Genomic DNA, 18,706 nt, shown 5'->3' with positions numbered 1-18,706 from the left:
CTCTGCTGGCGGCACATTTCAGTGACAAAGAATCTTAAAACATATTCAACCTGCTCAATGAATTCTGTCACTTCAGGGAAATGACAACTGTTTTCAAGTTGGCCGATAAAGTCGCTGCTGTGTGGGCGAGTGAACAGCGGAATATTCTACATGTTTCAGACGTTGACCGGGTGGAAGAGGCTTTTAAAAGAGTTTGAGCGGTACTCCAACCACAAAAGACCCGACTGCAAAGGAATAGACCTGCAACCCATTAGTAAACAAACCCACCCGGTGAATCGAGCCGTCCGAGCTAAAAAAAAATGTGTTCGAGATGCAAATGACGGTGGCCTGAAGGGACATTTCACACAACAACTCTGCCGGTGTTCTGATGACAGCGACCAGAACTCGGTTAGGAGCAGCGGACCAAACACACGTCTGTGTCGCCGTCTCCATTAGCGGCTCGTTGCAGGTAAACAAGCGCACGGCTCACACGAATTCGGCGTAATGATGAGTTGTAGTTTTGGCACTTTATGCCCTTCGTATAATTGTATGACGTCATATTTATTACGTCATTTATATTGCCGGTCCGTGAAAATAATTTCTGACACGGAACCGGTCCGTGGCTCAAAAAAGGTTGGGGACCACTGCTTTACAGTATTGAAAGGCAGCAGGTAAGTATCTTCCTCGAGCTTACAAGCGATCATAAATAATAGAATACCAGCTCTTCAACTAAAAGCTGAGCTGGTACAACTGGGGCAGATCAGGTAGAAAGGCTCCAGTCCCAACCCCCTAGTGGCCATGAATAGAACCTGCTGCTGTGAACACTGGTGCTGGTTTCTGAGTGAGGAGGACTGAGACCTGCATGAGCTCGTAGATCTCCTTCTTGGTGCTCTTGGGCTCCAGGAAGAAGCCGTAAGGATAAGAGCACTTCAGGATGCGCCGAGTCTTCAGGAGTTCTAGGACGGCATCCTCGATGAAGGTCGTGTCGGGCGGGCCGCCTTCCCCTGAGGAGAGAAACCAAACGAGGAGCCGCTTTACTTCTGAGAGCAGCGACACATCCAGGAGATCAGCAGCTACGATGAAGTCCTGAGACGGCTCGTGAAAGAGCTCCTCCGGTGGTTCATTACGGTACTGCAGATACTGTTATCTATATTAAAAAGGGGAAATTCATACTCTCATCCTCCCATCAACAGCATATTTTAATGTCTGTGAATTCAGGATGTATTTCAACCAAAGCATTGTTGGTGGTTGTTGGCTGGACTAATAACCAGGAAGGTAGAGCGCAGTGTGTTTATGATGAGCTGACGGGGTAATGAAGCCTCTTCAGTGAGAGAGAAACGAGGATAAAATATGTATCTGATATAAAGCCGGGAGCCTTTATGCCATCATGTTGGTAATCAACCGGAAGATTAATCTACAGCAGCTGCTCCATGGAAACTTGGTGAATTTGCTCTTTAAGCAGCGGAGCGTTAAACAGATCGATCCTCCAAAGTCAAGCTAAGAAGCTAGAAGTCATAAACAGAGAGAGGAGACGCCGATACGTTTAAAAAGCCTTTCTTGTGTGTGTGAATGCTGACATGCAGCACAATGCATCCTGGGACATGTAGGCAGGTCTCCCCCGCGGGGAGGAGAGAGCAACACAACACAGAGGATTTGATTTATTCATTGGACATTTATAAATCGCCACTGAATGGAAATCCACAAACGGTGGCCGGCCGTGACCTCAGAAGACAATAAAACAACTCGTCCAGGTGGCCTTCAGAAGGCACCGTGACGCAGTCAGAGTGTAAGACCCGTCTGCAGATGAATTGTGTGAACGTTGCTCATAAACAACGAGTTACAAGCGTCTCTCTGTCAGACTCATGGCAGCAAAGCGACCCGATCACAACACTGGCTGCTCTGAACAAGCTGTAATGCTCGTCAGCGGGTTTGAAGACTAAAGCGTCTTCACAGCACCGCTCCCTCGTCCTCCACCTGCCGAGGAGCAACCGTTGCCACCGCGGTGTCGTCGTGAACACCTGTGTCTCCTGCATCAGAGGAGCCGATGAAGACGAGTTCTAAAGCTGGCGGCGGCGGCACACTCACTTCCTCTCAGAGCTCGACTGAGCTGCTCCATCTTCTCCGTGGCGGTCTTCAGCAGCCGCTGCTCCAGCTGTCGCGAGGAAGACGGAGGACGTTAGCTTTTAAGATGAAGTCAGGAAATGTCTCGAGGATGACAATCAAGAGGAAGATGAATCCATCATCAATCACTGAGCCGCGAGGTACCGAGTACACAATCCCCAGACGCTAGTCGGGGCAATCGATGACCCCGACAGAGTGATGGGCGGGGCTCACCTGGCAGCTGTGCTCGTGGTTCTTGAAGCGGGTGAAGTAGTGCATGAACCGGTCCAGCTCCTGAAAGCTCTTGTGCTTCTGTTCCGCCTGCAAAGCCACGAGGAGACAGCCGTCAGTCAGCAGAGCCACGGCGCGCTGCTCAGAGGGCGGCGCACACGGAGGAGGAGCTTCTCTTGAGCCGTGAAGGTGGCTCAGAGGTCAAGCATCGACTTGGTGTCAGCTCCCTGGACTCGGTGCTCTCAATTCACTTTATTGTGTAGAGCCCATTTTCACAAACTACAAATTTGCCTCAGAGGGCTTTACAATCTGTACACATAGACATCCCTGACCTTTGACCTTTGCCCTCACATGGGATCAGGAACAACTCCCAAACAACCCTTCAGGGGAAAAGGTCAGAACCCTTGAGGAGAGAACAGAGCAGGATCCCTCTCCAGGATGGACAGAACAATAGACGTCATGTGACCAGAAGGAATCATTAGAGTTAAAACTCATTCAATGAATATGACAGAGTGGATAATCGTTGGTCGTCATGGACCACGATCCAGACCTCCATGATGCATTCTGCTCAGTGGAAAGCACACGAGTGCTGTTTGTTGTTGTTTGTTGGTTATTAAACGTGCACCTTTCACTAGAATAGAGACCTTAAAGGGACAGTGCAGAGGCTTTGGACCGTGATGAGGCCGGCTTCATGTCAGCTTCTCCTCCTCTGATCTCCGTGTTTCAGGGCGGAGCTCCTCAAGCGCTCCGCCTCGTCGAGACGTTGGAACGCGTGGCGGGCGTCTCGTCGCTGGAGCTCGGCTGCAAATGAGTTCCGTCGGGAAATGAAGTGACTGAGAAGACGAGTGGAAGAGCGAGGAAGAGGGAAGGTCTGCTAGCGGCTCGGCATCGTAACATGCTTATTACACTGCAGCAGGATTATGCTCCTGTAATGTGTGTGTGCTGTGGTGAGCACACACACACAGGGAGGGATGGGCAGCTCATGGATGTATCTGACGAACTGTAACTAAACCTAAATACTTCACTTTAGTTTTACAATATTGTGCTATGCAAACTCTGAAAGAATATGAAGGCCATAGGTGGGTGTTTCATTATTCATTATCATTTGTTATTTTTATTTATTTATTTTTCCTGTTTTCCTCTATAATCCGATTGAAACATACATATAAAAAATGAAAATACTTGTTATTTGATCACTGTATATCATATTGTGCATTATCAATAAAGTATATATATAAATACATTTTAAAAAGTACAGATTTTTATATTATAGGCTATTGTAGTCTTTGTGAACGCACTTAATTAATAAAAAGGGACTTCAGATATTCCTGGCCTGCTTGTATTAATTGGTGAAGCATCCATGTGCAGCGGCACAGACACCGAGACATGGAGATGAATACAGAGTCCGTCAAATGATGAATAACTAATATATAATATCACAAAGTGCATGTTATCTTTAGATTAAAGACACGGCGCACTCAACCTCAACTAATTATGAACAAACATAGAATGCCGTTTAGTGTTTTCAGCCGACTTCTGAAACTAGAAGGAGCCGTTGAAGCAACGTTTTGGACTTTATATCTGAGACTACATATTGAAATATGCCGGTTCTGATAAATTGACACTCGAAGCCTCTCAATCTGTGACACGCCACAAACGCACAGCTGTCAGGACGGAGAGGAGGACCGAGGCCCGGTTAACATTTAGAACTAGAATATAACACGGATCCAAAATGATGCAGAATCCTGTTAGTAGTGGTGGACGTAATAACAGGAAAAGGTTCTGCCAGTACCATCACAGTGACCCAGTACCATCACAATGACCCAGGACCATCACAGTGACCCAGTACCATCACAGTACCATCACAGTGACCCAGTACCATCACAGTGACCCAGTACCATCACAGTACCATCACAGTGACCCAGTACCATCACAGTACCATCACAGTGACCCAGTACCGTGACCCAGTACCATCACAGTGTCTTCTGCAAAACCACATTTTAAGAAATGATGTTAATCAACTTTCTTAACCACCTGAAATCAAGCGTCCCTCTCTCCTGTGTGTGTGTGTGTGTGTGTGTGTGTGTGTGTACCTCCTCCGTGATCTCCTTGGACTGCTCCTCCACCTGCTGGATGACTTCGTAGCGAGTGCAGCGGTAGTAGCCTCCCGTGGACGAGCTGTGCTTCTTCCACTCCTCCAGACAGATCCAGCAGAAATCGTACTTACACTACGGGGAGACGACATTAAAACTTTAAACCGCTTCTGGTCCGCCGGCACGTCAACACCCGGAGAGCGGAGCAGCCGCACGACGCCAGATGTGCTGCGGTCATTTGCATTTCATGACCTGAACACACACACATACACACACTCACACACACAGTGATTTACTTTCAACTGATTAATCTCCCCCAAGGTAAAGAGCTTCCCTAACTCAAGTGGCGTAACTCCTCACACGATGAAGTCTGGATCTCTGAGGACGTAAGAACTAAAAAATACTTTTGAAATGACCCCGTCTGATCTCAAAATCAGAATAATAATTAAGGGTGAATGAGATCTTAAAGAGTCCCGAAAACCTGGCCTCCCTCGTCTCTGAGCTGTCTCTGTTTGATGAACTCTGGCTTTTTTTTTTTTCAACGGAGCGATGCATTCTGGGAGCCGGCTGCCACTTAGAAGGCACTCTAGATTTGAGATTGCAGGGTATGGTATTGTATTGTATTGTATTGTAAAACCACAAAACACTGGAATCTGCTCCCCATTTGAGTGCAAGTGATTTTCTCCCCGTGCCACGAGGACTTTCTGCAGGTGACGAGTTAGCCGGAGCAACACACGACCCCGAAGGCTGAGAGCGTTGTCCTGGAAACACCACGCCGACACTCGAGGAACGATCGATACTAAATACTAGAGAGCGGTAGCACGGAGCGCCGGAGAGAGGAATAAAGTGTTCGTCAAGCCGGAGAGCTTCCTGTGTTTCCAAGCAATGGGGAAACGCCGCCGCTCTCCGGGTAACGAGGGTCACGGCTGCAACCGCCGCGTCGTCCACGGCTGCAACCGCCGCGACGTCAAGGCTGCGACCGCGGCGTCCACGACTGCAGAGTGGCGCCTCTTACTCTCTGGTTGCGTGTGTTGCTCCATGGCAGAAGCTGGAGAGCTGCTCGACTTCCCCAGATGGCTTGCGGGTCGTTTCTACCGCTTGTAAAGCCATATTTTATAACGACAGCTAAACTTGGCTGACGGCTTGAAGGTGATTCCTCAAATTAACCTTCAGGATTGTATCACAACATCATTTAACTAGAATGGGCACTCGGTAGAGCGCATACCTTCGCATATCACAAGATTGGGCATTGAATTATGAACATTTTGGCATTAGTTGCATGCCAATTGGACACAAATGTATCGTGCTATGGTAAAAAAAAGATTGTGACCTTTCCATGACCTTGACCTTTGACCCGATTGATCCCAAAATCTAATCAAATGGTCCCCGGATAATAACCAATCATCCCACCAAATTTCATGCCATTCAAGAAGATTTGACCTGTTCATGACCTTTGACCTTGACCTTTGACCCGATCGATTCAAAAATCTAATCAACTGGTCCCCGGATAATAACCAATCATCCCACCAAATTCCATGCGATTCGGTTCAATACTTTTTGAGTTCTGCGAAAGATTTTGACCTGTTCATGACCTTTGACCTTGACCTTTGACCCGATCGATCCCAAAATCTAATCAACTGGTCCCCGGATAATAAACAAGCATCCCACCAAATTTCATGCGATTCAGTTCAATACTTTTTGAGTTTTGCGAATAACACGCATACAAATAAATAAAGAAATAAATAAATACACGGCGATCAAAACATAACCTTCCGGCATTTTCAATGCGAAGGTAACAAGTACCTTCAATCTAGAGAATATTGCACATCAAATGATTCATTCATAAATATCAGGTGAGTTACAATAACCTGACTGACTTGTAGAAATACCACCTGCACTGGTAAATATTGCGTAACGCCCAAAAGTGAAAAACCCAAACCGGAGATTCTAGAAACGATTTGAGGGCCTCTAACTTCCTCGTGTGGAACTTGTTTCCCCAGCGATGCTCCACAGACCTCACAGGTGAGCTACCTTCACCCTCCAGACGCAGAGCGTCACTCCCTCTCCTCCCCCAGAGGATCGCCTCTACCGGCAACATGACGGGATGGGAATCTCAGGGGATCAACCTCAGGGGATCAACCCCCCCCCCGACTCACCTTGGCACACTGCATGTGGTTGCAGCCCTCGTTCTTCTGGATCGGAGACTTGCAGTTGGCGCAGGACTTTGAGTTGGAGAGCAACCACAGGCTGTTGGCGGCGTCCTCGTAGGCGTCGCTCACCCCGGCCACTAGGAGGGGGGGGGGGGGCGGCATAACAGGCATAACGAGACAGAACGACCATTACCACAGTGGGAAATTGTCCTGTCTGACTAATGTGTATTGCTTATGTATTTTGCTAACAACGCCCCCGACACACACACACACTGGCTCTTATCAAAGCGCCTCTGTGGCGTTTGAAATGCCACGATGGAACTGAATCTGGGGAATGGAAGACAATTCCTAAGCTGAATAATTGCTTTTCTCAGTGACTGCATGGCGAGGAAGTGGCACCTCAAGTCATCCGCCAGATATCACACCCTCCAATTCCTGCTTCAAAGCATTGCATTCTCTCAATGGATGAATGGCGTGCTCCGTTTCCTGAATAATGCATCATCAGCCAGGTGGATTTCCATTGGCTCAGTGCTGAACTGTTTCTAACGGTGGAGTTCCTGGTGATTCAGCTCCACATCGATCACCTGACACGGTGTGTAGGAACTGCTCTTCACCACCAGGGGGCTGCACCCCGTCCTCCAGGTACTACGAGGAGCGTTGATGGAACACATCAAATGAACCACAAAGACCATTTGGCACAGAGGTTGTTCAAATTAAAAAAGGAGAGCGCTGTAGATGTCAGTACTCACGTTCATCGGGTCTCATCTCAGAGACTTTCTGCTGCCACGACCTCCAGGTGAGGCAGTCACAGGGCTCATGGGCCTCGCCTTGACACTCCCTGGGGGACACAGGCAGCGACATGAAGGGGCTGCAGACGTCCGAGGAAAGCACCCCGTCAATGACTCTTAATATGGTGAATATTTCCCGTAAGCCTTTATTTTGTAAGTGACTTTGTATGTTTTGGGTGCTTTTATTTTGAAGTTCTTCTGGCGAGACAGGAAGTAGCTGTTACATCGTATCATGACTTCACTAAAGTTAGTTTTTTCTGGTGTACTGAAGGTAAAGTCTTCATGAGTATTGTTCTTACTCCATGAGCAGCGAGCTGGAAACAGGTCCTGTTGTGTTATTTGGGTTTTGACTTCATGTTTAGTGACTTTATTCTTTAATTAACTGTATTGTGATAAGATGCTAATGCTAGATTTGAGTAAATATGTATATAGGAAAGAGAAAATGTTGTGATTAATGTCTACATGTATATATGAATGTCATCTAATTAATGTTTACACGCGTAAGAGCTCATTTCTGTTTTATTTGCTCTTACTGGGATTTCTGAAATTAAATGGAAAAAGAAAAACTCTTTAATTTATATTCATGAATTCATTACATGAATAAAAGAAATTCTGGAAACATCAGTATGCTTCACTAGCGTCCAGCTGGGGGCCGCCACACCCCCTCTGTCCCTGGACTGCACTTTCCATTAACACACACACATATTTAATTTATATATATATAAAACATATACAATATATATACATAACATATATTAAATATATATACATATATATACACACACACAAACATAATATATATATATATATAAAAAACATATATCTATGTAAACAGTATAATTCAGGGTGCACATTTAGTTGTGAAAGATTTAAAGCAGATTTCATTATTTTGTTCCATGGTGGAAAAATATTTTTACGTGGAAGATGTTCATTCATCAGAAGTGTAGGAGGAGCTCAATATTTATGGGAAACGCTGTCAACGGGCATATCATCTGTCAATCTCACGCCTGGAGTCGGGAGGACTTCAGTTTAGTTTATCATAAAGTGGCACCAGACAGATTATGTCCCCCCTCATACGCTGAGACACACGTCTTCAACTCCTGACAGGCTGTCACGAGCCTTTTCCTCCGGAGCGGCTTCAATCTGCCCGTTCGGAGAGGATCGATGCACAGCTGGTTTCCAGCAGCGCCTCAGAGCTGGAAACCAGCCCATCGCTCATAGTTACTCAAGATGACTCTTTTCTGAGAATGCAAATCAATGACAACTAATTCCACATAATCATAGACACATATGGAGCGACACTGATGCTTTTATCTCTTCACATAACGTGTTATTTGCTTCACAATAATCTCCTCGCATCAGTAGATTTTAAGTCTTGCAATAACCCCGACACAAAGGACGCCAGAGATGTCTCCGGGAGGTGTAGTACCGGCTACTGACCAGCAGAAGAGGTGTCCTTTGCCACAGTCTACAGCCGGAGCCCGGAGGCGGGGGAACCCCAGGGGGTCGGCGGTCCCCCGGCCGCTCAGCCTCACCGCCCTCTCACAGCCGGCCTCGGGACACCAGCGGATCGCCGGGTTGTTCTCCACGAAGGCCTGCAGACAGAAGGGACGGCATGACGCTCGGCATCGCTCGAGGGCCCGGCTACGGCTCCAGGGTCCGCCGGAGGAGATCCAAGGTGCTTTTAATGCGACCGCTCAGAACCAATCGAGCCTCTCTCCTCGTTAAGGTCCGCCCCCTTCAGGCCGGCCCTGCCGGTGAACCCGTGTGGCGTGTTTGGTGCACGCCGGTCACCTTGATGTCAAACTGGAGGTAGCGCCGGTCCATCTCTCTGGACACCACGCTCTCGATGACGTCCACCGGCACCAGCTGGTAGCAGCCGACGGCCGGGCAGGAGATGTTGTGGGCGTCGCCCTCCTGGATCTTCAGATTGAGGAACCTGAGGGAGGGAGGAGCAGGGAGGACATCCACAGCCAATCAGGAGCATCCGCCGGATTAACCACAACACCACTTAACCACAACACCACTTAACCAGAATACAAATTAACCAGAACACCACTTAACCACAACACCACTTAACCACAACAAGACTTAACCACAACACCACTTAACCAGAACACCACTTAACCAGAACACAAATTAACCAGAACAAGACTTAACCAGAACACCACTTAACCACAACACCACTTAACCAGAACACGACTTAACCAGAACACGACTTAACCACAACAAGACTTAACCACAACACCACTTACCAGAATACAAATTAACCAGAACACCACTTAACCACAACACCACTTAACCACAACAAGACTTAACCACAACAAGACTTAACCAGAACACGACTTAACCAGAACAAGACTTAACCAGAACAAGACTTAACCACAACACCACTTAACCACAACACCACTTAACCAGAACACGACTTAACCAGAACAAGACTTAACCACAACACCACTTAACCACAACACCACTTAACCAGAACACGACTTAACCAGAACAAGACTTAACCAGAACACCACAACACCACTTAACCAGAACACGACTTAACCAGAACACGACTTAACCAGAACAAGACTTAACCAGAACAAGACTTAACCAGAACACCACAACACCACTTAACCAGAACACGACTTAACCAGAACAAGACTTAACCACAACACCACTTAACCAGAACAAGACTTAACCAGAACAAGACTTAACCAGAACAAGACTTAACCACAACAAGACTTAACCAGAACAAGACTTAACCACAACAAGACTTAACCAGAACAAGACTTAACCACAACAAGACTTAACCAGAACACGACTTAACCAGAACAAGACTTAACCACAACAAGACTTAACCAGAACAAGACTTAACCAGAACAAGACTTAACCACAACAAGACTTAACCAGAACAAGACTTAACCAGAACAAGACTTAACCAGAACAAGACTTAACCAGAACAAGACTTAACCAGAACACCACTTAACCACAACAAGACTTAACCAGAACAAGACTTAACCACAAGACTTAACCACAACAAGACTTAACCAGAACAAGACTTAACCAGAACAAGACTTAACCAGAACACGACTTAACCAGAACAAGACTTAACCAGAACAAGACTTAACCAGAACACGACTTAACCAGAACAAGACTTAACCAGAACAAGACTTAACCAGAACAAGACTTAACCAGAACAAGACTTAACCACAACACCACTTAACCACAACAAGACTTAACCAGAACAAGACTTAACCAGAACAAGACTTAACCAGAACAAGACTTAACCAGAACAAGACTTAACCACAACAAGACTTAACCAGAACAAGACTTAACCAGAACAAGACTTAACCAGAACACCACTTAACCAGAACACGACTTAACCAGAACAAGACTTAACCAGAACAAGACTTAACCAGAACAAGACTTAACCAGAACAAGACTTAACCAGAACAAGACTTAACCACAACAAGACTTAACCAGAACAAGACTTAACCAGAACAAGACTTAACCAGAACAAGACTTAACCAGAACAAGACTTAACCAGAACAAGACTTAACCAGAACAAGACTTAACCAGAACAAGACTTAACCACAACAAGACTTAACCAGAACAAGACTTAACCAGAACAAGACTTAACCAGAACAAGACTTAACCAGAACAAGACTTAACCAGAACACCACTTAACCAGAACAAGACTTAACCAGAACAAGACTTAACCAGAACAAGACTTAACCAGAACAAGACTTAACCAGAACAAGACTTAACCAGAACAAGACTTAACCAGAACAAGACTTAACCAGAACAAGACTTAACCAGAACACAACTTAACCAGAACAAGACTTAACCAGAACAAGACTTAACCAGAACACCACTTAACCACAACAAGACTTAACCAGAACAAGACTTAACCAGAACAAGACTTAACCAGAACAAGACTTAACCAGAACAAGACTTAACCAGAACAAGACTTAACCAGAACAAGACTTAACCAGAACAAGACTTAACCAGAACAAGACTTAACCAGAACAAGACTTAACCAGAACACGACTTAACCAGAACAAGACTTAACCAGAACAAGACTTAACCAGAACAAGACTTAACCAGAACAAGACTTAACCAGAACAAGACTTAACCAGAACAAGACTTAACCAGAACAAGACTTAACCAGAACAAGACTTAACCAGAACAAGACTTAACCACAACAAGACTTAACCAGAACAAGACTTAACCAGAACAAGACTTAACCAGAACAAGACTAAACCAGAACATGACTTAACCAGAACAAGACTTAACCAGAACAAGACTTAACCAGAACAAGACTTAACCACAACAAGACTTAACCAGAACAAGACTTAACCAGAACAAGACTTAACCAGAACAAGACTTAACCACAACAAGACTTAACCAGAACACGACTTAACCACAACAAGACTTAACCAGAACAAGACTTAACCAGAACAAGACTTAACCAGAACAAGACTTAACCAGAACAAGACTTAACCAGAACACCACTTAACCAGACAACCAGAACAAGACTTAACCAGAACAAGACTTAACCAGAACAAGACTTAACCAGAACAAGACTTAACCAGAACAAGACTTAACCAGAACAAGACTTAACCAGAACACGACTTAACCAGAACAAGACTTAACCAGAACACCACTTAACCAGAACACGACTTAACCAGAACACGACTTAACCAGAACAAGACTTAACCAGAACAAGACTTAACCAGAACAAGACTTAACCAGAACAAGACTTAACCAGAACAAGACTTAACCAGAACAAGACTTAACCAGAACAAGACTTAACCAGAACAAGACTTAACCAGAACAAGACTTAACCAGAACAAGACTTAACCACAACAAGACTTAACCAGAACACCACTTAACCAGAACAAGACTTAACCAGAACAAGACTTAACCAGAACAAGACTTAACCACAACAAGACTTAACCAGAACACGACTTAACCAGAACAAGACTTAACCAGAACAAGACTTAACCAGAACACCACAACACCACTTAACCACAACAAGACTTAACCAGAACACGACTTAACCAGAACAAGACTTAACCAGAACAAGACTTCACCAGAACAAGACTTAACCAGAACACCACAACACCACTTAACCACAACAAGACTTAACCAGAACACCACTTAACCAGAACAAGACTTAACCAGAACAAGACTTAACCAGAACAAGACTTAACCAGAACAAGACTTAACCAGAACACGACTTAACCAGAACAAGACTTAACCAGAACAAGACTTAACCAGAACACAACTTACACCACAACCACATCACACAGGCACACACACAACCACACACACAACGAGATGGCCGACACGCCACACACACAGAGACACTTCAGCCAGGAGCACACACACAACCACACACACAACCACACACACAACCACACACACACATCCAGGAGCACACACACAACCACACACACAACCAGGAGCACACACACAACCACACACACACAACCAGGAGCACACACACAACCACACACACAACCAGGAGCACACACACATCCAGGAGCACACACACACACAACCACACACACAACCACACACACACAACCAGGAGCACAACCAGGAGCACACACACAACCACACACACAACCAGGAGCACACACACAACCACACACACAACCAGGAGCACACACACACACACACACAACCAGGAGCACACACACAACCACACACACAACCAGGAGCACACACACAACCAGGAGCACACACACAACCAGGAGCACACACACATCCAGGAGCACACACACATCCAGGAGCACACACACAACCAGGAGCACACACACAACCAGGAGCACACACACATCCAGGAGCACACACACATCCAGGAGCACACACACAACCAGGAGCACACACACATCCACACGGACCAGGACACAACGGCTTCTGTGCAACTCAAAAACTATGAGCTGCAATTTAAAGAGTCCCTCAAGTACAAGTCACAAGTTATTACATCATCTTTTGAATTAATGTGGAAATGTCCACACACACACACACACACCTCATGCCAGTGACCCCCTCACAGAACAATAAAGGAAGCGGAGCGCTTCAACACTGAGTATTGATTGGTGGAGGAGCAGAATGTGATATAATCAACTGTAACCTTTAAACGGGCCCTCGAGTGGCCGGGTCGATGCTCGCCGCCGCCGGCTGGCGCCGCCTCTACGTTCCCCGAAGCGGTTGATAAATCACGGCCGTCAGCCCAGACGCCATCCATCACGTTTATTTGTAAAACACTAATGACCGTTCAGCCCAAAAAGATGTTCCCCAAGGAAGCGCTGTTCCTGCAGACGTCTCTGGGTTTAAAGATCATCTTTCCGTCATTATTATCGTCTCTTCTTCCTCAGATTCATGTGGCGGTGGAAACGAGCGAGGACGGCGCCGCCTCTTCTTCCATCGGGGGGGCCGACGAATCGGCAACGACACAAAGGACACCTCGCACAACTTGAAATGTCCATCAGGGCGCTGTGTGTGTGTGTGGGGGGTCCCTGTGTGTGTCCCTGTGTGTGTGTGGGGGTCCTGTGTGTGTGTGTGTCCCTGTGTGTGTGTGTGTGTGTCCTGTGTGTGTGTGTGTGTGTGTGTGTGTCCCTGTGTGTGTGTGTGTGTCCCTGTGTGTGTGTCCCTGTGTGTGTGTGTGTGTGTCCCTGTGTGTGTGTGTGTGTGTGTCCCTGTGTGTGTGTGTGTGTGTGTCCCTGTGTGTGTGTGTGTGTCCCTGTGTGTGTGTGTGTGTGTGTCCCTGTGTGTGTGTGTGTGTGTCCCTGTGTGTGTGTGTGTGTCCCTGTGTGTGTGTGTCCCTGTGTGTGTGTCCCTGTGTGTGTGTGTGTCCCTGTGTGTGTGTGTGTGTGTCCCTGTGTGTGTCCCTGTGTGTGTCCCTGTGTGTGTGTGTGTCTGTGTGTCCCTGTGTGTGTGTGTGTGTCCCTGTGTGTGTGTCCCTGTGTGTGCCTGTGTGTGTCTCTGTGTCTGTGTGTCCCTGTGTGTGTCTCTCTGTGTGTGTGTGTGGGGGGGGTGTCCCTGTGTGTGTGTCCCTGTGTGTGTATGTGTCCCTGTGTGTGTGTGTGTCTGTGTGTCCGTGTGTCTGTGTGTCCCTGTGTGTGTGTGTGGGGGGGGGGGGTCCCTGTGTGTGTCTGTGTGTCCCTGTGTGTGTGTGTGTGTCCCTGTGTGTGTGTGTGTGTCTGTGTCCCTGTGTGTGTGTGTGTGTGTGTCTGTGTGTCCCTGTGTGTGTGGGGGGGGGGGGGGGGGCTGTCCTCTTGCAGCCGTCACTGAGGCTCAATAATGTTGCTGTCGACGGGCAGATTTTGTGGCACCGCTGTGGGGGGGGGGCTTTTGGAGCCCTCTCACGTCTCCGTCTCGTGGGACCTGTCCTTATCGCTCGCCAAATACTCGTTTCCTCATTGTTAAACTCGCACGGTGCTTAAATGTGACTTTGATACCTCTCCATGTTCGGCGTGGAGAGAAATCCATAAGCAGATGAACGCTCCGCACGACATCTGGGGCTCCGGGGTTGATTACCAATCCCCTCACGCTCCACAGGCAGGTGGTGGCGGTGGAATACGCTCACTTCCTGTTTTTATTGGCCTGTCGTGGAGTTTGATGCACTAATAACATTTTAGAAAGTATGACAATATCCTCCCATGTTGGGAGCTTGCAGCGTAATTAACAAAGCCCTCTGTCCTCCGAGGAGAGGAGGAAGGACCGCTCGTGTTGCTGTTGGCAGGCGAGGCCTCTGGCCTGCAGACTGATGATCGCTCACAATGCATTGTGGGGAACGAAACAACGTTATGCAGGAAGACGGGTGCGGCGCTGGCAATGTAAAGGATTCAGCAGAACGCCTCCTGGACGCCGTCGGGACTCACATCACAGAAGACTGAGTGTGCCAGTAACTACGAGTCCGTGCTCGTTCTGTCTTTTACTGCAGCAGCTTCTCCTGATTTAATAGAGTCAAATTATTATTTTTAACCAAACTCACATTTAAAGTTTTCTTTCACTTTTTAGCTGCGTCCGTCCACTAGAAAGTCCCCGGTCAGTTTGACCATAAACTGTGCTCATGGACTCTTGTGAAAGCATCCTGGCCACAGACTGTGTGTGAGAAGTGGACGTCGCCATGGTGACGCCGCCCACTGGTTTCAGGACGTTTTGAAGGTTCGTCGACATTTTGTTGTTTTTTTGCAACCGATAAATGGAAGTTACCATCGTTTGAATGCACAGGACTGACGTAGAGGCCCCGTATATGGCTCTGGTAGCAGGAAGCTCAGTCTAGTCCAGTCAGGCGACTGTGCTTTAAGGCCTGAAGGAGGGAGGAGTAGCCCCCTGCTGGCCAGTAGAGAGAATGCAGGTTGTACCACATTGGCTTCACTCGGGGACGACGTTTACTTATTTGTTTAGGGGGACATTTTTTCCCCCACTGACAGAAATCCAGGGGCATTTAAAAAGGAATTAGGGGCACTTTTGAAACTCATGAAATAATATTGAACCTTTGTTCAAAAATAATAAATATACTTATTTAGGCTTTCAGTATATGAGCAATTGCCATAAAAATGGAAATAATTAAACTATTAGGCAGTCGTCTACAGATTCAGTGTTTTCTTAAATTTGTTCAGACATTAATATTCAATTGTATTCTTTATGGTTATTTATTGTTATTAATTTCTTTTTAACATCTATTAACAATTATAACTTATTTTTTTGTTTTTTTATAATTCAAAATTATATTTATTGATTTTTTTGTGGTAATACAGATCGGATAAACAAAAACAAAACGCTAATAAATTATAGAACTTATGGGGGCATTCTTTGCCCCTCTCCTCGTGATATTAGAGGCAACATTATATTTATTAGGGGCAGTTCTGCCCTTTGCCTCGTGTGTTTCTGACCCTGGCTTCACTCTGCAGAACCGGAGATTGCTTCCTGGTAACCGGGGTCCTGCCCTCGGTACTTAACCCCCCCCTTTTCATAACTCATAAGCCATATATCTTGTGAGAGGAATCACTAATCAGCCTCGTTAATAAACTTCAATTCATCAAAAGTCTGATGACGACCGTGTAACATGATTTGGGCGAAAGGGAAGCCGCGGCGCCTCTCACCAGAGACGCCTCCTCGCCGGCGGGCAGCAGGCTGACTTGTTGTGGCGAGGTGGTGGCGGAGCAGCGCGTGGCGCGCGGCGTCCGCGGCGAGGGCAACGTGTCCCAGGCGTTGTACCCACTGGGAGGCGGGTTGGGCATCTGGACCCCGGAGCGCTGGCAGCATTCCCCCGAGTTGCTCATCCAGGCCTCGAGGAGCTTCTCTCGGTCCCAGTCTGACGCACAAGATCAACGAGAAATGAGAGGAATGCAGAAAATGAACCGGAGAAGAAAAGAGCAGAATTAAATTAAATGAGAAACTTATTCGTTTCATTAAAAGCATTAGTCAAGTTTGGAAGATTTTTTTTTAAAAAGCCGCTAGGGGAAAGAAGTAAATTACAAATCCAATAGAGGAGGAGAGGACGATCAGTCGAGTGGCCGTGTAAAGAAATAAAAGCCTCAAACATATCGACTGTTTTAACCATCTGACGACCACGTCACGCCAAACAGCCAAGAACTAGGAGGGGGGGGGGGGTGTCTTCAGGCAGCGTATGACATCATGGATAAAGATTAACAGGCAGCGTATGACATCATGGATAAAAGGCAGCATATGACATCATGATTAAAGATTAAAAGGCAGCGTATGACATCATGGATAAAGATTAAAAGGCAGCGTATGACATCATGGATAAAGATTAACAGGCAGCGTATGACATCATGGATAAAGATTAAAAGGCAGCGTATGACATCATGGATAAAGATTAACAGGCAGCGTATGACATCATGGATAAAGATTAACAGGCAGCGTATGACATCATGGATAAAGATTAAAAGGCAGCGTATGACATCATCCCTTTTCAACCTGATAAAACAAGACTCGTTCTCTTTTTAACCACACGTGTTCCACTGTGAACGTTTCCTTAGCCCATCCTGCTTTGTGTTTGATGGAGTTGGTAAGTGAAATCCTGAACCCACACACATCCCTCTCCAGTGGCCACGGAGCCCTTTCTGCACAGAGCTGCTGCCATCTGCTTTCCGGTTGCAGAACAGCTCTCCCGCCTCCCATTAGCTCAGGAAGTGGCTGGAGAACTTTTCAGCATCAATATTGAATGACCGAGCCCGAGTCCTAATGTTCTCTGCCAGAAAAAATAAGGAGCATGACCCGGTCAGCGGTGCAATTAGACCTTCATCAGCCCGGGGAGACGGTTCTCCACCAATCACACGCCTCCAAATGGCCTCGTTAAGACAATGAATATGGCAACTGTATCCATTCAATTAATAAATGGGGAGGACCATATCTTCCAATCGATGGAGGCTGAAATTAAAAGTCTTCATATTTAGTCATGAATAGAAAAATAACTAGCTGGGAAATACAAATTGTCCAAATCCCAGAGGGATCGACAGGCGGGCAGGAAAACACCAAGAATGAGGACAAGAGAACGGAAACAGAATAATATCTCAACGTTAGGCAGTGAGGAAGTAATGATACACATACATATAAATAAATATATATTTATAGAATACAAACAATATATATATATATATATATATAAAAGAAAAAGAAAAAAATATATATAAAATATATACAGTATATATATAATACAAACAATATATATATATATAAATCTTCTTTTTTTTTAAAGAAAATATATATATATATATAAATAAATATATCCTTCACTCCTCATTAACAACACTCCTGAGATGTCCCATCCCTGTTACACAGGCAGACAGCAACACCATGCTAAAGGTAGCAACCCCATGCTAGAGGTGAATACACGTAGCCAGAATCTGGGGCTCACTCCAAATCTCCCTAAAATATCTCTAGTATGTAGCACACGCCGTTCGACAGCCGGACACTGAGCCACTGGCGTGGGGAGAAGGGTATTTAAAGACCATCAACCAGGAAGCGGTGACACATCGATCAGGAGCTCCACGAACATCTCGCGAGTGAAGCGGGCGATGCTTTGCAAAGGTGAAACCACTCGGTTTTAAACATCCCCTCGGTGCAGTGAAGCTGGAGACTTCACGTTCAGAAATAAAATGAACTTTTTTGATTTTAGCAAATGGCTGCAATGAAACAAAGAGTGTAAAGTTTAAAGGGGTCTGAATACTCTCCGTACCCTCTGTCTGTGTGACCGATAGAAATGAAGCTAACGGTTTAGCGTCTCTTTAGAAGTAAACAAGAAATGCTTTACAACTATATATACTTGCACAGGTGTGTGATGCGGCCCAAACAGGCAGCATAGTGTATAGTATGTATAGTAAGCTCAACAACG

At 46.1% G+C, this 18,706-nt stretch overlaps 1 protein-coding gene across 1 annotated transcript in view; it reads right to left on the bottom strand.

The window, feature by feature from the left end:
* The window catches only part of LOC130212597 (ankyrin repeat and IBR domain-containing protein 1-like), a 35,965-nt gene that overhangs the window by 7,049 nt on the left and 10,210 nt on the right, over positions 1-18,706 (bottom strand). The window contains exons 6-14 of the mRNA XM_056443639.1: positions 16,395-16,663; positions 9,136-9,318; positions 8,782-8,936; positions 7,303-7,391; positions 6,560-6,690; positions 4,404-4,538; positions 2,314-2,400; positions 2,065-2,131; positions 838-983 (exon numbers count right to left, since the gene is read on the bottom strand). Of these exons, the coding sequence (XP_056299614.1) occupies positions 838-983; positions 2,065-2,131; positions 2,314-2,400; positions 4,404-4,538; positions 6,560-6,690; positions 7,303-7,391; positions 8,782-8,936; positions 9,136-9,318; positions 16,395-16,663 (1,262 nt within the window). The remainder of the gene's footprint in view (positions 1-837; positions 984-2,064; positions 2,132-2,313; positions 2,401-4,403; positions 4,539-6,559; positions 6,691-7,302; positions 7,392-8,781; positions 8,937-9,135; positions 9,319-16,394; positions 16,664-18,706) is intronic.

This window comes from Pseudoliparis swirei, chromosome 22 (assembly GCF_029220125.1).
Source record: "Pseudoliparis swirei isolate HS2019 ecotype Mariana Trench chromosome 22, NWPU_hadal_v1, whole genome shotgun sequence".
In the NCBI taxonomy this organism is placed as follows: Eukaryota; Metazoa; Chordata; class Actinopteri; order Perciformes; family Liparidae; genus Pseudoliparis; species Pseudoliparis swirei.
Note: the sequence above shows the minus strand (reverse complement) of the source record. Positions and strands in the feature narration are given on the sequence as shown.